Source organism: Miscanthus floridulus, chromosome 7, assembly GCF_019320115.1.
Source record: "Miscanthus floridulus cultivar M001 chromosome 7, ASM1932011v1, whole genome shotgun sequence".
In the NCBI taxonomy this organism is placed as follows: Eukaryota; Viridiplantae; Streptophyta; class Magnoliopsida; order Poales; family Poaceae; genus Miscanthus; species Miscanthus floridulus.
Genome location: NC_089586.1, coordinates 20357847 through 20384397, shown reverse-complemented (window position 1 = coordinate 20384397; position 26551 = coordinate 20357847). Strand labels below are relative to the sequence as shown.

The window sequence follows — 26551 nt, the reverse complement described above, 5'->3', positions numbered from 1 at the left end:
GCAAAGTTAATTTGTTTGAAATCCGATCAGCACGATCAAACACATACGTTTATAATATAATACTATCTTATATTATAAGCCTAGGGGTGAAAGGTCAACCAAGATCGTATATAGCTGGTCTTCTGTGAAGTCTATATGTACATGCATATCATATCATATTAGAAATATGCAATAATCCATAAGCATGCTGGTTAGGTAGGGAATAAACTCATGCAAAAATGCATGTGTCAAACAAATTACTCAACGCTAGAAAGGAATAAATAATGTTAGATTAAGAGTCACACTTTTTACTCACCAGGATGACTTAAGAGCCAAAACTTTTACTAACCAGTCTGACTTAAGATCAGTTGTTTGCTATTAACACTAGTATATTGCCCATGCTAACGCTACGGTGGTGTCTAGAAAAAATAAATCAACAGTTGAAAGAAACACAAAACTCACAAACAAATGACATTGTGGTATCTATAGCGAAATAAGTCTCGTATTTTGGTTTGTAGCTATCAAAATATTTTCCTAGTACAAATGTGATCATCAGATCTCGGAAGCTACTGTTATTACACTGAACTCAGAAGGTTTGACTTGGCAATTACCTTAATAACAAGATCAATGATAGATATTTCCTTTCCACCAATAGGTTCAGTTCCCCTATGCATTTGGCATATAGATGAATGGTATGCCCACATTGCAGCACACTAATTAAGATGCCATTTATAAATTAAAGTAATACCCTATACATTGCGCCTGCATCAGCTGAAGCAATTGGTTAATTTGAGGCAGCTAATTGGCTCCAGCCTCACACAAGGCAGACCTCAGGTTGGTGAGCAAAAGTAGGAGCAGAGCAAAGCCTAGCATTGACTCATAAATTCACGGAGAATTCCTAATGAACTTCAGCATGCAGATGGCAAACAGCAACAACAACATAGCCTTTCAGTCCCGAACAGATGGCAAAGTAAAAAAAAAATCAAATATACATGTTGTACCGGCTTAAGAACTTCCCAGCCCTACAAATGACAAATTCAGTACCGTACAAAAACATACAATGCTTCTTTACAGGAAGTAAAAAAAAAGGAGAAAGTCACATAACTCTTTATGCCACTCAATAATGATGTCATCCAGTTTTACACGAGGTCGTACTTCTGTGCAAACAAATATAGACATAAAAAAAATTTACAACCAACAATTGCTGTTAGATGGCATTCACCAATTACATTTAATTCGATCTACTAATACCAAAATTGTTGTTAAAGCTACTTCAAAATAGCTCGCGGTAACCGACTACAATACCGACTACGTCAGAAGTATATACATAACAGTTAAAAAAGCATATGCACCTGTTGCAACCTTGGCATCCGTCTCTCTGATCTTCTGGAGAATGATATCACCAAGTGTATGCTCGGCAGCTTTGTCCTTTGCCATGAAGGCTGCAAGGACCATCTCGTCTTGTTGGTCTCCAGTGACCAAAGGCAGCAAATTCACATCTTAGACACAGCTCATCCACCATTCAATAATTCAGCAACTCGTTTTTAGTCGATGAAAAATACACACCTCGCAGGAAATATAGAAGGGCTACAGAAATATCTGTAAAAAAGCTTTTCCTTTCCAAACTTTGTAAGAAATTGCTTCCTAAAATAAGAATTGTGTTTGTTGGATCTACAAACACCAAAAACATGGAAGAAGTTGTCATAGCAGGATCTGAGTGAACACTCTGAACTAAAACAGAATTGCAATAGATAGTCGACACTGATGTTCCATGTCAGTATCTGAAGCAATCCAGAAGCTGTCACAAGAGCAATGGACACTCAAAAGAAGGCATAATTGACTTGTAATCTAAGCAGTCATAAGTGATACTAACGTCAAACTAAACAATATGTAGTAGTATGCCAGTATTTATACCTTCAAAAGTTTTCTGTTTTCAAAAAAGAGTATTTATGCCTTCAAAAGTATTTTTTTCAACTAATGTGGTCTACTCACAATAATATGCCCAAATTATCTCTGTCCAAATTTGTTTAGATACTTCCTTGTTGAGTGTACCGACATCAATTTCATTGGCTGCTGTCCCCTCCCATTCTCAGTGGACAACCACACAAAGCACTTGATTTCAGCTAACAACTTGAGCAGTCTAGAAATCTGACATAACTAAATTCAAGAGATGTCTACATATAGCTAAATATCACCCATAAGACCATATATAATCTGTAAAAATGTGAATATAACCACAACATAAAAAGTCATACCTGGTAGAGGAAAAACAAAGGCAAGCATAACAGAATCCTTGTCAATATGATTTTTTGACTACTGACCATAGAAAACACAAATGTGCTGTTAATTATTAATTATTCTAGTTACTACATTAGTAGCAACAAAGCTAGGAGCTATCATATTAACAAATCAAGACAAGTGAAATTTGCTATATCTGTACTTGAATGGTTAATTGTTAATAACCAGCCATGCCATGCTACCATCAGTTCAACTGCTCACCTCAAACTGACGAGGTCCTGCACTCCTGCAGCCCCAGTCAAAGTTCATACAGATAGATGCGACAAAGGGTTAGTTACCTACTCCTTCATGCTCCCAAAATCAAGCAGCCAGAAGAACGGGGGAAATCCAGATCAGAACTCAGATCTGAGGTAAGAAAGAAACACGAGATGCACCTTGTCGCGGTCGCGTTCCTCCGTGGGGCCAGACTCGGCCAGAGGCCCGCTCCTCCGTGAGCTGCCGTTGACCAGAGGCGCGGTCCTGTCCGCGGCACCACATCCCGGAGGCCTCCCGTCGACCTCCGCCCCGGCGACATCGAAGGCTACCGCCCTGCCGCCCCAGCTGCGGATCGGGGGTTGCCAGCCAGCGGCGCTGGGAGTTGCACGGCGGCATGGGGCTTGGTGGGCCGTGAGGAGCAGGCAGCCGGAGGCATCGCGCACTCACGCGCTTCGGCGGCGGAGGAAGACGACGAGGTGGATTGCGTCGCTCGTTCCGCGAGGCGGGGGACGCCGGCAAAAGTTTTGTTTTTTTTGGGAAAATCGATTGGAGGATGTGGGAATCGAACCTTGGATTGCTCGTTAGGCGCGGGACAACCGTTGGATTTGAGTGAGTAGGTAAAAAGAAGATTTAAACTAAATTTGGACAGTCTGTTTTAATGATGTTGTTTTTCTGAATATATTTTTTGGTGTGGACAGAGGGGACTTCTCAGCGGGGGATGTTTTTGTTATGTGGATCTAGGAAAGAAAAAGTTCGTGAATTAGTAGGGTAGATAAACTAGTACTGTTGCAAAGTTCAGTATTGGTAGTTTGATAATTGAGGAATGTTTTGGTATTCACACTTTGACTTCACGTAGTACTGGAGTTATCATTGGAAATGTACTGTTAGTTGCATGTAGAGGACCTTTTTCTAAAAGGAAAGTTTGGCACACATGAAGAAATAGAACTTTAAAACATGAGTTGCATCACTCTAGCAATGCAAGTGTGGCTAGGCACTTTGGTAATTATAGTCTCGTATGAACGTATGCAGGAGACCTTTCTAAGAGAGTACTTCTGAATTACAGTAAAATATATAATGCTATCTGAGCTGCATTTTGTTTTAGAGCTAACCTAGTAACATATATAATTCTTTTAGACTTGTAGTGCAAAGTAGTGTAATGGTTGATTAACATTTGATTAGCAACAAATGAGAATATGCAGTCTTTGAACTCTTACTTTACCTAATAGCAGTCTTTGAATTCTGATACATTGTACTGTGTGCATGACAATATATACTAATGCATGATTGAATGTCTGCTACATACATTTCTGTACTGTGTTATCAGCATTAACATCATGTTTTCATCTTGTTTGAGAAAAGGAAAAAAGAAATTAACATTTCAGATTCTTGCTTGCAATTCTCCATGCACTTTGGTAATTATAGTCTCGTATGAACATATGCAGGAGACCTTTCTAGGACTACTTCTGAATTACAGTAATATATATAATGCAATCTGAGCTGCATTTTGTTTTAGAGCTAACCTAGTAACATATATAATTCTTGTAGACTTGTAGTGCAAAGTAGTGTAATGGTTGTTTAACATTTGATTAGCAACAAATGAGAATATGCAGTCTTTGAACTCTTACTTTACCTAATAGCAGTCTTTGAATTCTGATACATTGTACTGTGTGCATGACAATATATACTAATGCATGATTGAATGTCTGCTACATACATTTCTGTACTGTGTTATCAGCATTAACATCATGTTTTCATCTTGTTTGAGAAAAGGAAAAAAGAAATTAACATTTCAGATTCTTGCTTGCAATTCTCCATGCACTTTGGTAATTATAGTCTCGTATGAACATATGCAGGAGACCTTTCTAGGACTACTTCTGAATTACAATAATATATATAATGCAATCTGAGCTGCATTTTGTTTTAGAGCTAGCCTAGTAATATATATAATGCCTGTAGACTTGTAGTGCAAAGTAGTGTAATGGTTGTTTAACATTTGATTAGCAACAACTGAGAACATGCAGTCATTGAATTCTTACTTTACCTAATAGTAGTCTTTGAATTCTGGTACATTGTACTGTGTGCATATGGCAATACTAATGCATGATCATGATTGAATGTCTGCTACATACATTTTTGTACTGGTGCCAGCTAGCATTAACATCACGTTTTCATCTTGTTTCAAAAAGGAAGAAAGAAATTAACATTTCAGATTCATGCATGCAGTTCTCCATGCATGGTGGTAGCTAGCAGCTAGCTTGGAAGCTGAAGCATGCAAAATGTGGGTTCTAGAAAGAAGACTAAACAAGGAGCAATAATCAATCAAAATTCAAAACTAAATGCAGTACCTAGCGTGGCATGCGTATTCACATTACAACTGATCAGAGATAAAACAACAGGACAGCAGGCAGCTTGCACAAAATAATCCACAGCAGTTCCAGAGGTTACAAAAGGGTTTAGCAGCATACTTATAGGAGCCATCGAACAATCCATACGTTACGTACACACAATACTCCAGTCTACATATATATCACACAACACAAGGCAGAGCAGCGCGAAGAGAAGACCAAACAAAGCAAAGTATATACGGCGACCTTGTGAAGCTTTTTTGACTTGTGATTGCTCGCGTGCCTCGTCTGATCGTCCTAGAACATGTCGGCGAGAAGGAACTCGAGGCGAGCCGCCGCCCTCTCCAACCAGGGAAGATCCACAGCAGCCATGGAGAGCAGGAGCAGGAGCACGGCAGCCATGAGGAGGAGAAAGTATACCATGACGTGGTCAGGGTTATTCGCTGCCAGGCTGGGCACGGTGGTGGATATGATGCCGCCGACTCCCCAGGCCGCCAGGTAGAGCGCGGCTCTGAAGCGGCGGTTGCGGAGGCCGGGGGCCGCCCGGCGGTAGTCGTCGTCGTCTGCGGCGACGCCGTTGAGGGGGGGAGCGGGGGCGCCGTCGTTGTTCATAGCTGCACTGCATGCGGTTTCAGTTGATTAAGCTCGATCGGGATCGAGCCATCGGGAGTGGAAAGGGGAGCAGAAGGAAAGCTGCGTTGTGAACAACCAGATCGATCAAGGGGGAAGAAGAGAAGGGAGCTCTGCTTACCGGCGATGCGGGCGGGCGGCAGGCCGGAGAACGGAATACCCGCGTGGAAGGTGTTCTGTGGACGTCGCGGGCTCGCTGGCAACTCCAATCCGGGCTTTGAAAGAGGAGGAGGACCAAGAGGAGGGCAGTGGAGGTGGTGCTGGAGGAGAAGAGGAGGAAGAAGGGGAAGTTGCTCCTGGTGGTGGTGGCTGCTGTTGCGCGCGGTGCCTGTGGGAAAGTACGCAGGAAACAAGGCGGCAGCAGTGCAAGTGTGAACGAACATCCGCGATGGACGGATCCGATCAGCCTAAAATGTTGGGTGCACGGTTGGGGACGCCTGATCGAGTTGGGATGGAAGGGGGTGGATGGAGGAGATCACGAGACCAAAACCACGACGACTAAAAGCCGACCCCCGAACCCCAGGAAGACAGAAGATGATGCAAGTGACCTAGGCAGCTTAGCTAGCCGTGGCCATGGGCCATGGGAGATGATGCAAGCGAGACGGGCTTGGGCCTTTGGGCCGGAACCATCTTAGGAGCTAGTAATCCTTTTAAAATGGGTTGAATTGGGCGCAAGTTTCTCATAATGGGCCGATGGCGTCGCAGGCCTATGGGTCTATGCACTGCAGTCTGCAAGCCAACCAGGGCTGTTCGGCCTGTACCAAACCCGGTTTGGAGTTTGGACTGTTTTTATATGTATGTATACCAAGGGCTAGTTTGGTTGCCGAAATTTTTGGCAAAATGATACGATAGCGTTTTCGTTGTTATTTAGCAATTAGTGTCTAATCATAGTTTAAATAGGCTTAAAAGATTCGTCTCGTGGATTTCGTCTAAACTGTGTAATTAGTTTTATTTTTTATTTATATTTAATGCTTTATGCATGCGTCCAAAGATTCGATGTGACGAAAAATCTTGAAAAATTTAGCATTTTGGGAGAGAACTAAACAGGGCCCAACAAAAAAAAAACAGTTTGGAGAGTGAGAGTATTTCGGAAAATCATTCGACTTTTTATACTGGAATTCGGATCCAAAAATCGGAAATTCATTTACCACAGCAGGTCCATCCCGAACATGACACAATCTTGCTTTCGCGGGGGGCGAGAACGAATCTTGAGTGAACAAATACAATAACGAGCGAGAAATGTGAAAAACTTTGTACAGAAAATGGTAAACTTGTCTGTAGTGCAAAGAGGAACCAGAGATGTAGCAAAATCTCACAAAAATTTCTTGTTTTATTTTCCTTATAAACATTTGACAGACCAAGATTCAGAGTAGCTCACAAAAGTATCACACAGGAACGGCCGACAATACTCAAGAACACCGCCGATCGAGAGATGAAGAGAGAGGCTTACCTGTCCACACAGAGCAAGCTATAGCTAGCTACTCCATCTCCAATTCTCCATGCCACGGCCGCACGGCGGCACGGGCTAGAGTACCTAGAAGGCCGCACATGCATGGCAGCCGGTCTGCTCGTCGTCGTCGTCGTCGTCGATGAAAAGCCGGCAAGCAGCAAACGGCGGCGACGCCTGGCCATCCGGATCCGGGACTGCATCTCCTCACCAGACACTACTGCAGCGCGATGAAGATGGAAGAAGTACCGAGAGCTGCTAGCTAGACCGCTACCCGAGAGACGACTCCAATGTCAAGCTAGCCTGTCTGTCTGTGTACTCTTCTGTATTTAATCGTCAATGACAAGCTGTAGCTTGTTGTTTCTTTCTGCATTGCTGTCCTCAGTTTAGTTCCAAATTTTTTGGCAAAATGGACACTGTAGTATTTTCGTTGTTATTTGGTAAATAGTATCCAATCATAGTTTAATTAGGCTTAAAAGATTCGTCTCGTGGATTTCGTCTAAACTGTGTAATTAGTTTTATTTTTTATTTATATTTAATGCTTCATGCATGCGTCCAAAGATTCGATGTGACGGAAAATGTGAAAAATTTTGCAAAATTTTTTGCAAACTAAACTGGGCCTAGCTCAGGGAGACGTGACTCTCAGCCAATGGGAGAGAAGGGTCCAGCTGGCCAGCTGGACTGACTTGGACACGATAAATGCAAGTTGCAGTTCGTCGTCGGCACGCGGCGCACAAGCAAAAACCAAGAGCGAGTTCTGAAGAAATGGAAGAAACCGAAAAAAAAAAAAGATACTTCAGTCGGTTTTGTGGCTGGGATTTGCACTCATTTTTTTTTCTCCTCTTTGTTTGTGTTGTGGGCTGAATCATATATGGTTTCTGTTTTTTCTCCACTTTCAGCCCACTAGTCTATCCCTGAATTAGAGATTAGTAGTCTGGGCACTGGGCCATCTTTCAGTAACCCAAGGAGAACTTAAGGCCGAATGGAGCACATATAATTGCAGCCCACAGCATACCATTTTTTTAGGTCTCTAGATATTTCCCAACTGATTATTTACCATGTTTTCATTCACTCCTCTATGGTTGTGATTGTATCAACGTTCGTGATATTTTCTAATTTCCAGTAGAATGGTGAACATGAGGGAAAATATGAGTGAATTTCTTGTTGTTTTCCTTCACTTTTTGTTAGAATCAAGATCATGGTTTAAAATAGCGGCAACTTTTTTCAGCAACTATGAAGTTATAGTGACGCTATGACAGATAGCGTTTAAAAAAACATAAAAACACCAGTAATTAATGCAAAAAAATATGGCAAATATGAAATTCAATGAACACAAATATGTTTATGAGGTTCCACGCGTCTAGGGTTCCACAAATTCGATGAACACAAATATGTTTCTAAGGTTCCACAAGTAATTGAACGCAAAAAAACAAGTAATTGGGGCAGAGGCAGTGCTTGAGGCAATAGCGGCTACACCTATGCAACAAAATTAAAGCTATGCAGCTTAGCGGCGCTATTTGAACGCTAAAGCTATGGAACTTAGCGGCGCTATAGCATGCAATAATGGTCCAAGTTGGTATAGCGTCAAGTCTCTCCCGCCGCTATAGTGCCGCTATTGCTGGCGCTATTGCCCGCTGTTTTTTTCCATGATCGAAGATAAAGCTGAATTGCATGTTGGAGTTTGTCATGACATGCCCTAGTAGAGACGATGAGAATCGATGTATGGATCGAGACGCTTAGAACAGGGATATATGGATCCCCTACTAATTCGTAGTCCTAATGAAGACGCTATGATGCTAGGAAGATCACATATAGGCTGGTAAAACCGGACCATCCGGTTTTGACCATTGTAGGTCATTTGATATGCATACTTGGTCATTCGATTTTCCATTACCGAACCATTTGGTTTTGGCAAGTCCAAGAACAGGGTTATAGATCTATTCCGAGTCAATTTTATTACGTGTTTTAGGCAAGACTTTGGACTTCGCATAGGATAGGATCTCCCCACCCTATAAATATAAAGGAACAAGGCCAATTGAGGGATATATAATTGATAAAAAAAACATACAAACCTTACTACTTTTATTCCTCCGAACCTAAACACTTTTTCAACCCTAATTTTTGTCCTCTTCGTCTCCATGGCGACTTGAGGTGTTCGAAGTAGTCTTACTGACCTTTGAACAACCCTAGATGCTGCAACCCCAACGGGGTCCCTCCTATGCTGGTGTTCGCAGGTTTTCCACCATTTTTGGATGGTCTGGTATTACAAACCGGATGATCCGGTTTTCACGAGTTTGTAGCAAGTTCACATCTGTTGTTCACGCGTCCTAGCACTTGTGTGGTCATGTTTTGTACCAACAGATCTCGGTTCCCAAATGATATTTAAAACCTACAACACCCGCCATTGAAAGGGGAGGAACAGAAAAGGTGCAAGTTATAAGGTGTTGCACTGGACAAACTTTATAGAGAGCTTTCCTTTTACTTGTCATTTTTTCTTTTTTTTCCTGTCACTTCTAGGGGAACATAAATTAACTAATACGGAGTATGAATTACTCTAATCGCCCTTTCAATTCTAACATACTGGAATAGAACATGCACCTAATTCGTCGCAAAAAAAAGAACATGCACCTAATTCAACCTCTAGAAATAAATAAAAATTGCATGATGCGTTACTGCCTGGTATTTGTTTTCTGATATATCTATTGCAAGGATGCCAGCTTAAACATGTTGCATTCACTTGTTTTTTTTAAAAAAAATAAAAAGGTATACACACTTATCTCGCTTCCTAGTTAGTACTTGTAGCACTAGCTTTTGTTAGTATAGTTTTCTTCTATTGATTCTTATTACTGACAAAAATAAATAAATTAACTAGATCTAAACTGTGAGAATGCATGCATTCAAGCTATGCAAGAGCGTCCAGAACCAAATAAAATGTGCATTTTTTACTCACGTATCTATCGAAACTGATTTATACATGCACACATGCTAGTGCTAGCTAGTGCGCTACGTCTCTACTATAATGGATCAATTAAAATTATGCTCAGTCTACCTAGGAAAATGCCCCCTCTGAGAGCCTTTAACCATCGTGCACTCAGAAAAATATACACATAAATTCGTCTTCATTAAAATCAAGGACTAATAAAACACATAGACAAATCAGATCGCCGCGATTCTATGTGGGAAGCTAGGCTTCTCACCTCGCACCCTCCATCCCACGCACGCAGGCTTCAACGCTCCCCATGCACGTCGTGACCAGCGATCGAAGCCTGGGAACACCAAAAAAAATGAAACGCCACGTTCGATTCCCACCTCCCCCAATCTTATTCCTTTTTTCCCGAAAAAAACACAAGACACGCGCGGATAGGCTACGACGCCTGGCTACGGGGCTCTAGGGTTGCACGCGGCTGCGGCGGCGCCAGGCTCCCGCGGTGTCCACCGTCCAACGCGGACGGGCCCCGGCGGCTGCTAGCCCTTTACCCGCGCCCCGCGTGCATCTTTGTCTCCCTCTCTCCTGATGCGAGTCGGTCGGGGGCTTGGGGGCCGCGGAGGGTGCGGGCGAGGAGCTGGGCGCCTTGTGCGAAGTGTTGGCTCGACTGGGCTGTGGAGGAGCAACTGCCAGCGTCGGAGCGGCGCAGCTGCAGGGCGGCACGACGTGGAAGGTAGTGGAGCGCGACGAGGAGGAAGAGAAGGTCGTTGATGCGAATTTGCCGTAAGTTTTCAATTTTTGGCACATGTTGTGGTTCCTGGATGAGATCTGTGGCTGGGGCTACAACAATCCCGCCTGAATTTTAGCTTTTCGGAGAGGTATTTTAATTACTACGTTTTCTCAAATCTTGGGGATTTTTTTCTCACCATTTTCTATCATAATTTCTCTGTCCAGATTGGGTGATCACGCCAATGGCATCATGGCGAACGGGAGGCTGCAGAAGCAGGCGTTGCTTCGCCACGGAGCCTGTTCCGGGTAGCGGCGCCAGCGCCACACGCCGAGCTCAACCTGATCGCGCGGCCGTGAGACGCGCACCACCGGCATGGCTACTAGCGCACGTCGTCCGAGAGCTTCCACGCTAACGAGTAGCCGTCGTCGTCGGACGACCTTCTCAACGAGCCCAAGACGCCGTCGTGGCTAGACGACCTGCTCTAGTATATTGCATAGCTGTTTACACCAAAATTTGGAAGAAGAGTCGCATGGACTCGAAAGCTCCCAAGATCGTGTTATCAAAGAATCAATTGCGTGTAGATCGGAACCAGCTGATTCGGATGCAAAAACTGGAATCGGCTTTCTTCAGATAGCGTCAGCGGATAACGACAAATGCTACGTTCGGCGCCAGGACGAAACATGTTGAACTCTATAAAAAGAGAAAGATTAGAGTCCAAGTTATCTTAAATTAGGAATGTTTTCTTTAGGGTCAAAATTTGTGATGAGTCGTGCTTAGACAGGAGTCATGCGCAGGTCCCGGGTATAAATATCAAGCCCCGGCTATTGTAAAAAACAACAATCAATCCAATACACAAGTTATTTACTTTTTCAGCTCCGGCCACCCCTTAGAAGTAGGAGTAGAGTAGATCTCGGCGAGTTCTTCAGGAAGTACGGCTGCATCGATCCGGTCGACCTCTACTGCTTGTTATAAGTACCATCATGGCTTATACCTCTGTTCGTACGGCTGCATCGATTCGGTCGACCTCCACTGCGACTCTGGTATAAGTTAGTTATCGATTCTTGCCTAGTTCAAGTATGGCTGCATCGATATGGTCGATCTCCACTACATGAACTAGATCAAGGTCAAGTTATCGGCTATACCTTAGAATGTTAGTCTTTGGTAGATTCATTAAGTTACCGATATTGCTTATCGCTTTCATTATTTATCTAAATTACAGCAATATCACTCTGCCCGATTGAGATTGATCTAGATCGGCCTTATATCTTATTTAGCCCATCGTTTGTTAATCTAAAACTGATCTAATCTATACATTAAACGATGAGTTACGTTTTATCGGCTATTTTACATCAATCTTGATCGTGCATAACATGCGGTTAAAGCATGTTGTGTCTTGAGTAGATTTATTGGCTAGCGAGAACCGTTCTATGGCCTGTTATCACGGCCTGTGTGATTCTGCCTCACACCCCACTATTAGCATCGTGGAGTGAGGACCGTTATTTGATAGATCTATTCCTGATAAGGCATGACTTTAGCTATGCGTTATGCCTGAATCGGCTGTTTTAGCCGATATCGAGTACTTTCACGAACAGTTCGTATCACGAGACCGTTGAAGTAAAGATAGGTTGAAAGATATGTTAGCCCTATGATCTTATTATTGTATTACGGCCTGCATGATTCTGCCTCATGCCCCACTGATATTAGTAATGAGTTAGGGTCATCGAGTTTATCATTATTTCTATGGCCTACATGATTCCGCCTCATGCCCCACTGGTCATAGTGATAGATGAGATCTAACATGTTTATTAGATTTATCTTTATTAAACGGTTAAATGGTGTTGAATTGTTTCTTTATATAAAAAGGGGTTCGGTTACTTGTAATTATTGGCTCAGCATAAGCCGATCATTGTTGACATCTTATTGCCATTGTTTAATATTTGTTTAAATAATGACATTTATCCTGAATAATAACCGATTCTTCTTATGCAACTCAATGAGCTTTAACCGATCTATTCTCATGAATATGTTGGAATCGACTATTTAGTCGATCTCCTTTCATATCGGCTCTCATAGCCGCACATTCGGGACTGTCTGGCAACACCAGCAAGTTCCGCCCTTAATTACTGATGAACTTTCTCTCCTTGTCAATTACAGGGTCAAATTGACTGGCACATCTCGGGAGGAGTATGTAGGATCGATCACCCCTGTGCTGAAGCTAGGCGGATCTATAACTCCAACGAGCAGACCCTTCTGGCTTATTGCATGTGTCCTCAGCACGGGACGAAAATTCTGTGTCGACACACGTTTCTGGCATGCCTAGTGGGACACCACAATCGTCATGGCGGTTCACAACAACAACGACATCCTTATGCTGTATTATAAAGATCTACCTAATGGGGATAAGGGTATCATCAGCAAAACTATAGAAGAGTTTCAGAACAAATGTTTGCTATCCTATACCAAAACACGTGACAACACAATTGTTCGGAAATTTCCACTACCAAGAGTTCTGTTACACGGGCAGACAGACACAACTGAAGCTGAAGACAGACGTTTCTTTAAGGAAGTTGTAGACAAATCTATTCGTGATGCCATATCAAGCCATAACGAAGCTTTCGTGGACATATTCCACAACATCATGAGAGAGGTGATTCATGGATTTCCGGTTGGTCAAGGTGGGCTGGCTTATTACAATATTCTAGATCCGTCGACCCAAGGGACCAATCAAGTCAGTACCAACCATCAAGAAGCAGCACCAGCTGGTAGTGTGATGTCCAGACAGTTCAGGGTTCATCTGAATAAACTCAAGGAATTACTTCAAATCAGACACAGTACAATCCTGGACCATCAATACAGCATGTGCAATAGCCAGCGGGGCAAAGTCAGAACCAGGTAATCAATTTTGGCACATCAGGCCACATACCATCGTCGGCTCAAAAAATAGCACCATCAATTTAAAGGATCCATAAAGATATAGATCATTATGTCTATAATCAGAGACTTCAAGCAGCAAGCCAGTAAAGGACCCAGTAGATTGAGATTCTACAAGGGTATCACTATGGCACGGATTATAACATCCTTCGCATGATACCAAATCCTAGATATCAAGGCACACGAGATTTCAATCCACAGATGGGGCAGCAGGTGTAGAGAAATCCAAATCTACAAGTTGATGAATTATTGCTAAGGGTGACCGAGATGATGAAGAATCAGTTCGGTCTGAAGCCAAAAGGACTGACCTTATCGTACAAACGACAATGTCCAGAATAGTATGATTTGGTCGCTCTTCCCACAAATTATAGGCTCACAGAATTCGCTAAGTTCACTGGCTAAGACAGTACAAGCACGATAGAACATATCAGTTGGTATCTTATATAATCGGGCAAAGCGTCAGTTGAGGATGCCCATCGAGTTCGTTTCATCTCTCTGCCCTTATCAGGGCCAGCCTTCACTTGGTTTTCATTATTGCCAATCAATTCTATTACCAATTGGGCTGACCTAGAGAAGAAGTTTCATACATATTTTTACACTGGGAACTGGAGAAAAGAAAACTACCAATCTAACAACTATAAGACAAAAGACTAATGAATCAGGCACTGAATTTCTTCAGAGGTTCCGAGAAACTAGAAACTTGTGCTTCTCCTTAAACTTGGTCGATGATCAATTAGCTGCTTTAGCTGTTCAAGGAATACTGCCGATGTGGAAAGGAAATCTGCTAGGACAAGAATTTGATAACTTGGGTCAATTGGCTCAATGAGTAGCAGTGCTCAAAAGCCAATTCTAGAGTATGCACAGAGATACCTGGTTCTAGAAGAGTACCACAGTAGCCAAAGCTTATGACCCATACTTAGTCGATGACGACTATGAAGATAAAGAAGAAGAGGTTGCTACGGCTGAATGGAATTAGAGCAAAAAGATAGTGATGGTACCAAATCCTTAGGGAAGAGGAGTCAAGGAAAGCTATGACTTTGATGTCACCAAATCAGATAAGCTCTTCAATTTCTTGCTTGAGAAAGGGCAGATCAAGTTGCCCGATGGTCATGTTATGTTGCCCCCTGATTAATTAAAGAATAAGAAGTTCTGCAAATTCCATAATGCTACTTCTCATTCCACCAACAAATGCAGATTTTTCCGGCAGCATATACAGAGGGCCATTCAGCAGGGGAGGTTCAAATTTGATATGACTTGGAAAATGAAAGTTGATGATAATCCTTTCCCAGGAGATCAAAGCATGGTTGATGCTGGGCTATTCAAAGGAAAAACTAAGATCCTAACATCAACCAAATCAAAAGAAGCTAGAACAGTCGATCCCAAGATGCAAATATTGGCTGACGAGTACAGAGAGATTAGAAAACATCGTGCCGAGCAAAAGAGCCGATACAAGCAGGGAAAGATGTCAAAAGTAGAGACGACAAAGCCGCGGGTCACATCTCGGATTCTGTTGAATAAATGGTAGCGGCAGAAGGAGAAGGATTATCAGCGTTGGTTAAAAGATCAAGCATACCAGCATCAACTGAAAAGAGAGAGGTATAAAAGGAAACAAGCCGAATTACATTGGAATTGTCCTTTCTTCAGATATTGTTGGAATGAAGGTTTGAAGTTGCCTATCAGACATGACTGTCTAGAATGCAGCAATCAATATCGGGAGTATAGGCAGTCTCAAACCAACTGCCGGTCTATCCATGCTCAAGATGCATACCATCATAATAACATGGATCGACGCTTAAAAAATAAAAGTGTTGATGATCGGCTTGGAAACAGAGTCGTTGACCAGGACTGGGCTGATTATGAAAAGGAAGGCAATGAAAGAAGATATATGTGGCAGGAAGGCCAGTGGTGCCTAGGAGAATTAACAAGAAGCCAGAAGAGAAGGGTGCAACGCCTAAGGAATAAAGATATGGAACAGGCTCAAGCATCCGGTAAAACTCAAGTGTGGCGTACCAAGCAAATAGCCGATAGAAAGCAACCATCGGCTAATATCCAAATGGTTTTCCTGTTGCCATCAGAATTCAGAGTCAATGGTAAAAACCAACAGTTGATCCAAGCAGTCGGCTTTGAAAATTTGTATTAATGGATAATCCAATAGATGGTACAGATGGCAAACTAGGACATGGCTTCACATCGACCGATGAATTAGAAGAAGTAGATATTGGTCCTGGAGATAGACCTAGGCTGACGTACATAAGTGCTAAGTTAGATCTGGAGTATAAGCGGGAATTAATTGATTTATTAAAAGAATTTAAAGACTACTTTGCTTGGGAATACTATGAGATGCCTGGTTTAGACCGATCAATTGTTGAACATTGGTTGCCAATCAAACCTGGATATCAGCAATTTAAACAAGCTCCAAGGAGATTCAACCCGAACGTGCTTGATGATATCAAAAAGGAGATTGAAAGGTTACTGGAAACAAAATTTATCCGACCGTGCCAATATGCAGAGTGGATATCGAATGTTGTCCCTGTATATAAGAAGAATGGAAAATTGAGGGTTTGCATTGATTTTAGGGATCTAAACAAAGCCACACCTATGGATGGTTATCCAATGCTGATAGCTGATATGTTAGTAGATGCAGCAGCCGGGCACAAGGTTATTAGTTTCATGGATGGTAATGCAGGATACAACCAAATTTTCATGGCTAAGGAAGACATAGCAAAGACCACTTTCAAGTGCCCCGGCACAATCGGTCTATTCGAGTGGGTTGTGATGATCTTTGGTCTGAAGAATGCCGGTGCAACTTATCAAAGGGCGATGAATTAGATTTTCCATAAGTTGATCGCTAGGATTGTTGAGATCTACATCGATGATGTAATGATAAAATCCAAAGAGTACAAAGAACACCTGGCTGACTTGCGTGAGACTCTGGAATGCATGAGGAAGCATGGTTTGAAGATGAATCCTAATAAGTGTGCTTTCAGAGTATCAGCCGGACAATTTTTAGGATTCATGGTCCACGAGAGAGGAATCAAAGTTGGTCAGAAAAGCGTAAAGCCAATTGATGAAGCAGTTCCCCCGACTACCAAAACAGAGTTGCAGTCTCTGCTTGGTAAGATTAATTTCATCAGAAGATTCATTTCAAATTTGTCAGAAAGGATACTGCCATTTTCTCCCTTGTTGAAGTTGAAAATGATCAAGAATTCAAGTGGGGTGACATACAACAAAGGGCATTTGAAGAGATAAAAGAATATATGAAGTGTTCACCTGTGTTGGTTCCTTCTCAGCAAGGTAAGCTATTTAAGTTGTACATATCGGCTGATGACAAGATAATTGGATCGACCCTGATGCAAGAATTTGAGGGAAAAGAGAGAGTTATCTTTTATCTGAGTAGAAGACTACTGGATCTAGAGATGAGATATTCTCCCATCGAAAAATTATGCTTGTGTCTATATTTCTCTTGCACTAAATTGCGACACTACTAATTATCGGCTGAGTGTACAGTTGTTTCCAAGGCTGATGTGGTTAAGCACATGTTATCAATACCAATACTGAATGGAAGAGTGAGAAAGTGGATCCTTGCGTTATCGGAATTCGACTTAAAGTACGAATCGGCTAAAGCAGTCAAAGGACAAGTAATGGCTGATTTTATCACCCAGCATCACAAGCCAAGTATTAGTTATGTAGAGCTGATGCCTTGGATGTTGTTCTTTAATGGGTCATCATGCAAGCAGGGTGGTAGCATTGGTATTGTTATTATTTCACCTCGGGGGGCAAGTTTTGAGTTTGCTTCTCCAACTAAACCAATGATTACTAACAATCAAGCGGAGCATGAAGCTATTCTCAAGGGACTTCAACTTCTTCACGAAGTAAAGGCCGAAGCAGTTGAAGTATTTGGAGATTCATAGTTAATTATTAATCAGTTGATCAGCCTGTATGAGTGCAAAGAAGAGACTTTGAAAGGTTACTATGATGAATGCCAAAAGTTGCTCAAGGAGTTTCTTCATATCTCTTTCCAATATATTCCGAGAGCGCAAAACCAAGAGGCTAATTGACTAGCTCAAAGTGCATTAGGGTATCGAATGTTTCAAGAAGTCTTGAGTAGTGAAACCTCAAGTGATGATTGGAGGGTTGAAATAGCCGATTACCTTAGAGATCCATCTCAAAAATTTACCAGGAGGCTATGGTATAAATTAGCTAAGTATGTTTTGTTGGATGATCAGTTATATTATAAAACAGTCGATGGGGTATTGCTTAAGTGCTTGAACCAAGAAGAGGCTAAGGTGTTGATGGGTGAGGTGCATGAAGGAATATATGGAGCTCATCAATCGGCTTATAAGATGAAATGAATTATTCGCAGAACTGGATATTTCTGGCCAACGATACTGGAAGATTTTTTTGAATATTACAAGGGGTGTTAGGACTATCAACATTTTGGTAATGTCCAGAGTCGTCTGCATCGACCATGAATCCAATAATCAAACCATAGCCGTTTCGGGTTGAGGAATTGATTTAATTGGCCAGATTTTTCCGCCTTCAAGCAAAGGACATAAGTTCATATTGGTGGCAACAGATTACTTCACTAAATGGGTTGAGGCAAATCCTTTGAAGATGGTAACCTCAAAGAACATGATTGACTTTGTCAGGGAACACATTGTATATCATTTTGGGATTCCTCAAACTATAACTACTGATCAAGGGACAATGTTCACATCAGAAGAGTTTGGGGATTTTGCTACCAGTATGAGAATCAAGCTATTGAATTCCTCCCCTTACTATGCCCAGGCTAATGGCCAGGTAGAGGCGTCCAACCAGATTATGATTAAGCTGATCAAGAAAAAGATCGAGGAACAACCAAGGAAGTGGCATTCGACGCTAAATGAGGTGCTGTGGGCATATAGGATGGCCTATCATGGATCAATTAAAATGTCACCTTACAAACTTGTTTATGGTCATAATGCAGTTCTTCCTTGGGAGGTCTGGACTAAATCGAGGCGTGTTACGCTGCAAAATGATTTGTCAGCTGAACTTTATAAGAATCTTATGATAGACAATTTGGAAGACTTGAGTTGTCTTCGGCTGCGTGCTCTTGAAAATATCGAAGCCAATAAATCGAGGGTTTTGAAATATTGCAATAAAAAGGTCAAGATTAAGCAATTCTCTGAAGGAGACTTAGTCTGAAAAGTGAAATTGCTGATCGGATCAAAGGACAGTAAATTTGGTAAATGGTCACCTAACTGGGAAGGACCCTATCGGATCAAACGTTGTGCGCCTGGTAATGCTTATATTTTGAAAACATTAAAAGGAGAGGAAGAATTTGGCCGAGCAATCAACGGGAAATATTTAAATAAATATTATCCTATCGTTTGGATCAATACTTAATAAATGATATGTTTGGTCGATAACTTTGATAGCCGATATTGGAAAGGTATCATCTCCAGTGCAAAAAATGAACCCAAAAGAGTAAAAGCCGATACGATGTGTATCACCTATAGAAGCAAAGCAAACACGAATGAAGTGATGGGTATGAAGCACGAAACAAAGGGAAATCACTCAAGGCGAGGAAGTTGTTTGCTGAACGTCGCCTATTACAAGCTACGGACCAAAAAATACTTTGCCTACTATATCATCGGCCAGGGTATTGAAAGCTATAGAGTTGGCGGCGCTCATGAAATCTTTAACCAAGCGCTCATGCTCCCTAGGGTACGCTACGTCCAGAAAACCATGGGAAAGAAGTCAAAGATTATGGCCCGAACGGGCTTGTGCAGCAGCCAACGCCATAGTAGTGCCATAACGAACACCATGAAGGGCAACCTCCCTGACACGATTCGAGATGTCATACAAGCGAACCACCAGAACAACGCCCCTAGTATTGACAAATCCCGCCGCATGATCCACGGCTGATTGAAGACTCTCCAACTGAGTAGTTAGATCTAAAATATTCAAGGAAAGAGTGATCAGAAATCTTGAGGGTAAAATCAAGGAAAAACAGAGAAATAATGGCAGACATCTCACCCATGATTCTAGCTTCAGCCCTAGCCAACCTTTCCCTCACCAGGGTGACCTCGGGGGGTGATCGGTCTTCAATCATGGTCAAAGCCAATTCTGCTAGGGAGAGGCAGTTGGCAAGATTCTGGTCGGTCCAATCGATGGAGGCTAGCATATCATCATTACTAATCTATTGCCTCGAGTGACGAGGAAGCTGTCGGTGAATTGGTGCCAAAGATGACCCTAAGGGCTAGGCAGAGTTGGCCCTTTGATCCGAAGCGATGGGAGCACGCCAAGATGCATCCTCTTGACGACAAGGGCGTTGGCATGATGATGTGGATCCATTGAGGGCTTCTTCAGCAGACCTCTTGTTGTTCTCCATAACTTCCAACCTACGGAAAGGCAGGGAATATACTAAAGACAAAGAAGGATTGAGGTGAAGAGGGTTGTTTTTTGATTCACAACCATAGCCCATATATATAGCCCAGGAAAGTGAGAAGAAAGATTTCGATGGAGGTGTGAAACTGAAATAAAAAACAGAAATGGATCAACACTCCAGAAATTCAGGGGACAGATAACGAAGAGATAACAGACTCGAATTTATTACTTCCCCAGATTACAAAATATCATGGGGTGGATACATTGACCAAAGATTAACCCACCAAAACTTCTTTGGATTGAAGGGAGTCCGGATTTCTACAAGGCCAAAACTCATTGTGAACCGAGTCGCATCGGCCCATCAATAAAATTATACTAGAGAAGAAGAAAGGTCGCCCACCTAACATATGCTCAATAGATTTCTCGATAAATTGAGGAACTATAGGAAAGAAGCCTGAGGCTTTTCCGGTGGATGTTTGGAGGAGCAACAAGGGGAAGGTGACCACACATTCTAGCCCTCGCAAACACTAGAACAACTTTGTGAGCATGGAGAGAAGACTCAGGTGATATCACAAGAATTCTTCTAACCTCAATGGCTGGTCTTTTTGCTCAACGAGGCGCTAGAATAAGTGACACAATCACCCTATGCACAAGAATTCTTCTAGCCACTTAAGATCTTCATAAGATAGACCATGGAGGGTCCAGCAGAGCCAGGAGCACTCGAGGGAGCAGATGGAAGAAAAAATGGTTGAATTGTTGAGTTGCTCTCGCCAGGGTCGGATAGGCATTTTATAGCCGGCCCGAGAAGATGAATCCAAGTGCCCGTGATGCAGTGACGCTCTTGTAAAAAGTTTTGAGGCATAGGCTCATGAGTTGACGCTAGCGGCAACAAACAGTGGACCCTAGATCAAGGTTCTCTACCCTTGACTGTGGACCAATCAGGGATACAGACATGATAATTTTGGAATAAAATTACTTTTATCTCAAAATTGGGGGGCATGTGTTTACGCCAAAATTTAGAAGAAGAGTCACAGGGACTCGAAAGCTCCCAAGATCGTGTCATCAAGGAATCAATTGCGTGCAGGTCGAAACCAGCTGATTCGGATGCAAAAACTGGAATCGGCTTTCTTCAAATAGCGCCAATGGATAACGACAAAGGCTACGTTCGACGCTAGGATGAAACATGTTGGACTCTACAAAAAGGAAAAGATTAGAGTCCAAGTTATCTTAAATTAGGAATGTTTTATTGAGGGTCAAAATTTGTGATGAGTCGTGCTTAGACAGGAGTCATGCGCAGGTCCCGGGTATAAATATCAAGCCCCGGCTATTGTAAAAAACAACAATCAATCCAATACATAAGTTATTTACTTTTTCGGCTCCGGCCACCCCTTAGGAGTAGGAGTAGAGTAGATCTCAGCGAGTTCTTTAGCAAGTATGGCTGTATCGATCTGATCGACCTCCACTGCTTGTTGTAAGTACCGTCATGGCTTATACCTCTATTCGTACAGCTGCATCGATCCGGTTGACCTCCACTGCGACTCTGGTATAAGTTAGTTATCGATTCTTGCTTAGTTCAAGTATGGCTGCATCGATCCGGTCGACCCCCACTGCATGAACTAGATCAATGTCAAGTTATCGGCTATACCTTAGAATGGCAGTCTTTGGTAGATTCATTAAGTTACCGATATTGCTTATTGCTTTCATTATTTATCTAAATTACAACAATATCACTCTGTCCAATTGAGATTGATCTAGATCGGCCTTATATCTTGTTTAGCACATCATTTGTTAATCTAAAACTGATCTAATCTATACATTAAACGATGAGTTACGTTTTATCGGCTGTTTTACATCAATCTTGATCATGCATAACATGCGATTAAAGCATGTTGCGTCTTGAGTAGATTTATTGGCTAGCGAGAACCGTTCCATGGCCCATTATCACGGCCTGTGTGATTCTTCCTCACACCCCACTGTTAGCACCGTGGAGTGGGGGACCGTTATTTGATAGATCTATTCCTGATAAGGCATGACTTTAGCTGTGCGTTATGCCTGAATCGGCTGTTTTAGCCGATATTGAGTACTTTCACGAACAGTTCGCATCATGAGACCGTTGAAGTAAAGATAGGTTGAAAAATATGTTAGCCCCCTGATCTTATTATTGTATTACGGCCTGCATAATTCTGCCTCATGCCCCACTGATATTAGTAATGAGTTAGGGTCGTCGAGTTTATCGTTATTTCTATGGCCTACATGATTCTGCCTCATGCCCCACTGGTCATAGCGATAGATGAGATCTAACATGTTTATTAGATTTATCTTTATTAAATGGTTAAATGGTGTTGAATTGTTTCTTTATATAAAAAGGGGATCGATTACTTGTAATTATTGGCTCAGCATGAATCGATCATTGTTGATATCTTATTGCCATTGATTAATATTTGTTTAAATAATGACATTTATCCTGAATGATAACCGATTCTTCTTATGCAACTCAATGAGCTTTAACCGATCCATTCTCATAAATATGCTGAAATCGACTATTTAGTCGATCTCCTTTCATATCGGCTCTCATAGCCACACATTCGGGACTGTCTGGCAACACCGGCAAGTTCCGCCCTTAATTACTGATGAACTTTCTCTCCTTGTCAATTATAGGGTCAAATTGACTAGCACGTCTCGGGAGGAGTGCGCAGGATCGACCACCCCTGTGCTGAAGCTAGGCGGATCTACAGCTCCATCGAGGAGACCCTTCCGGCTTGCTGCGTGTGTCCTCGGCACGAAACAAAAATTCTGTGTCGACAATAGCTCGAGAGAAGAGTTCAGCCCTTACAAGTAATCCTTTTTTCCCGAAACCAACCATATTAGTCGTTTGTTGCATGAGTTAGAAACCTTAAACATCCTATATAATTCTTAAATTTTTATGATTGCAGACATATGGGATAGAAGTAACTGCTTAAATGGATTTTCTCGGACAGCAAAATATCATGTTAGACTTAGAAAATAAAGCCTTGAAGCAACTGCTTGAGAGTCTGTCTCACGAGCATTTCATTAAACACTGTAAGTATTCCTCTTTCTTTTCCGGAGTTTCTTTGGTGACATATGTCTTCTATACTTAGGAATTATGATAGTAGTCAGGTTTTATGATCTCTGAGTTTGGTGAATGGATGTTATATGTTAAAATTTTATTTTGAAAATGATTCTTGTGATGGAGCTGTAGATATGTTAGGAACCTATAAAAAATGTTTTTTGTTGTAAACTAAGTGCCAACTATATGCCTACAGTTCACATGTTCTTATAATGTTTTAGTTCTAGCTAAAAACAGAGAGGATTACCATATTTCATCATTTTCATGTTTCTGTCATAGGTTGTCAATCTTTTTTAATTTTTTGAAGTTATGATAAAATATACAGGGGACCTATTCAAACAATATAGTTGTTAACTACCTAATATATTTTTAATGACAAATTATAGTATAGATGTAGCATATAAAAAATAGAATATATTCAGCAGGTGTAGTATCAATGAGATTATCTGGACCGTCCCTTTAAATTATCTACACTATAGAGGACCAATTGAAATTATACAAGGTCCACTCATAATTTAAGTCACCCACAGTCACGACTTTCCAAAATGTGCATCCAAAAATACATAAATATTGAAATCATGGTAATAAAACCCTTATCAATTGGCTTCAATATTGAACAGCTACATGAATATCCTACTCTGCCCCTGGTGTTATTTAATTCTGCTTAAATAGAAAATTACAAATTCTGTCATGCTTTCCAAGATGCCTGTCCAGACATTCATATTATATTAAAATTGTAGTTACCTAAATTAGATATATGAAAGAAGATGTAATTGCTAAACTAAACTTTGTTTCTTTCTGCAGGTGTGGATTACGAGTACAAGGCAGTGAACCTTCTCAAGGGTGAGCAGTCTGATCCAGGTGCGCTGGTGCTAATACTCAGTGACGAAGCCAGGAAAAAATTTAGGTGGGGCTGAACAAAAGAATAGAGGTTTTTTTATCTTCTCTTAACCTTAGCTCCTCCTACCTAATACATGTATGCATAAAATTTTAAGAGATGGCTTAGAGAAACTCCACGTGCTCAGGATAGGTAGGGGGGGCTGAAGCCCCCCTAGCCCCACCGCTGGATCCTTCCATGCTACTACTTGTGATACCTACCTTATAATACACTTGCTTGAATAAGTAGTATTAGGTACATGATCTTGCCCCTGCGATTGAAAATGTCATTTTTACTCCCTTTTCACGTATGAGTGTGGTTCGGCTGTGTTAACACTGATTAAATTATTCTGGACGATTTTGTAGGATAAAGCTCGTTGCAATTAGATTATGCAGGGAGCTTTATTTGGAAAGTCGCTAATACGTTGATCTTTATGAGATGCATTGGTTGATGGCAATTCTGTAATCGGTGACTCTTACGCGATAGCTTTGCCCAGAATCAAGATTTTTGTTTTATTGTCTCAGTATTGGTTATCAGTGTATAGCAACCGTATTGATTTGTAGGGACCTGTGTAGGCCCACCTACCTGGTAAATCTCAAAATATGGAAGCACCTGACACAAATGTGCATCGAAGAAAGAGAGGCCAACCAGAGGGACCCAATCCTTCTTCAGAATTCGCCAAAAGGCCATGAATGGATCTAAGCCCTTGTTTAGTTGGACCCCAAAATCCAAAAAGTTGCTACAGTATCTGTCACATCGAATGTTTGCGGCCCGTGCATGGAGCATTAAATGTAGACGAAAAGAAAAACTAATTGCACAGTTTGGTGGGAAATTACGAGACGAACGTTTTAAGCCTAATTAGTCAATGTTTGGATACTATTTGCCAAATAAAAACGAAGGTGCTATAGTAGCCCCAAAATCCAAATTTCGCGAACTAAACAAGGGCTAACACCTCATGTATCAATCTAAAAGCTGACTCCGGAAAACTGATGCAGGTGGGTTCCATTTTCTAGAAACAATTTTGTTTTGAGTTGCAACGTGAATATGTGATATTCATTTAGTTACTTTTTTAGATCTTTGATCATTTTGGTGACAGCTGCATCTCTTTGCAAGCCAATCTGGAAACTACTGTGAGCAAATTAATATTTTCTGAGATGAATAGGAAGGACATAATATATTGTGACATATCGCTTGTACTAATGGAAAAATATTGGATGAGACCTATTTACTTTCAGTGTTCTCCATTCCAAGAGATGCATCCTTTAGAATATTTGTTACTTTGTACTGGAGTATTTAATAGTTCTGGTCTTGGATGTCACTCAGAAACAATATTAATTTTTTGATATGATGTTGTAAGCCTGACCGTAGTAAAGTTGACAAAATTCTTTGATGGAGTTTATTTTGTATAGCATCAGCTGAATCATTAATTATGCATACACAAGTGTTTTTATCTGATTGGCAATCACAGTGTTTGGAAGACATCATGGTAGCACAGACCAAAATGTTGTCTGTAAGAGGGAGGTGAAATGATGACATAAAGCTATGTACAACATGAAGCTTCTCTGCTGCATATATGAAAGATTGATTTTATGAAGATTGTTATATTTTTAACTCTTCCCCGTCTTGCTGAAAGAAAATGGAGCTTCTTTACATTTCAAATGACGGGAGATGCAATATTTGATTAAGGCTTTTAGAAACGTATGTGAGCACCCTTCTTCCAGCTATTCTGTATGCAGTGACAATATTTTCGGTCTCTGTTTTCTTTCTACTCACGTGCTTTGATTGATGATGGCCATGCCATTACTTAAGCAATTCATAAATAGTTTATAGTATGTGAGATATGACTTTATTATGCCTTGTTATGCATGAGTGTTTTTTGGATCATATACATAGTCGTATACATTTGTATAAGACAAACTATGGAAAAATGTCGTTGTTTGGTTGTTTTCATGTACATCCCTGAAATGAAGCTGTGGCGTTAGCACGGACACTATACTAGTATATATACATGTCATGCAAGTCTTCTACTGCAACAGACCAACAGTGAATACCGATCAAGCCATGCATGAAAACGCCTTGGAGTTAGGGGTTAGCTTAGAGCAGATGTGTGCTGTCGATATCAAATGCACATGCTACTTGCTTGCTTATATACAATCTGTTAGGTATCGATATTAGGGATACCCTAAGCAAGGAGGTTAGCGCTCACGATGGCTTCTTTAGATGGCTACCCCAAGGCCACAGGTTCCGTCTCGCCCGATCCCTTAGGTGCGGGCTCCGTCTCGCCCGACCACAAGGCCGCGAGCTCCGTCTCGCCTGATCCCTTGGGTGAGGGTTTTGTCTCGCCCGACCCTAAGGCCGCGGGCTCTGTCTCGCCCAACCCCAAGGTCATGGGCTCCGTCTCGCCCGACCTCAAGGCCGCGGGGATCTTGCCCAAGGCCGTGGGCCTAAGGACACAGATTCTATCTCATATGATGGGGACCCATACCGCCGCCAACCACTCTGGGTCCAAGCGTATGGGCCAGGGTCAAAACTCTAATACCAGGTCAAAATTTTCATACTCATTGGATCATGTATGACTTAGTTATAGATAAAGCATAGATTTAACATGCATAAACCTAATTAAATCTATAACTAAGTTATACATGATCCAACGAGTATGAAATTTTTACTATAAATCAAGCACACAATAATTAGTCTACCATAAAAATTTCACCACAATTGGACCAAAGAAGCCAT

At 41.6% G+C, this 26551-nt stretch overlaps 1 protein-coding gene across 8 annotated transcripts; it reads right to left on the bottom strand.

Annotated features, from left to right (window-relative positions):
- Window positions 1-1074: 1074 nt before the first annotated feature.
- Window positions 1075-7179, bottom strand: LOC136466691 (uncharacterized). Of its 8 annotated transcripts, none has more exons than XR_010761409.1 (4): window positions 5569-7179; window positions 2479-5431; window positions 1546-1650; window positions 1075-1448 (listed from the first exon to the last, which is right to left on the bottom strand). XR_010761409.1 is itself a non-coding variant. In XM_066465184.1 (2 exons), the coding sequence occupies exons 1-2, from the start codon at window positions 5828-5830 to the stop codon at window positions 5115-5117; spliced, it is 579 nt and encodes a 192-aa protein (XP_066321281.1). In that variant the 5' UTR covers window positions 5831-7179; the 3' UTR covers window positions 1075-5114. The 8 variants fall into 8 exon arrangements, 1 of the variants encoding a protein (XP_066321281.1); XR_010761410.1 differs by having other exon boundaries at window positions 1075-1650; window positions 2479-2503; window positions 2652-5431; XR_010761406.1 differs by having other exon boundaries at window positions 1075-1136; window positions 1332-5431.
- Window positions 7180-26551: the final 19372 nt, after the last annotated feature.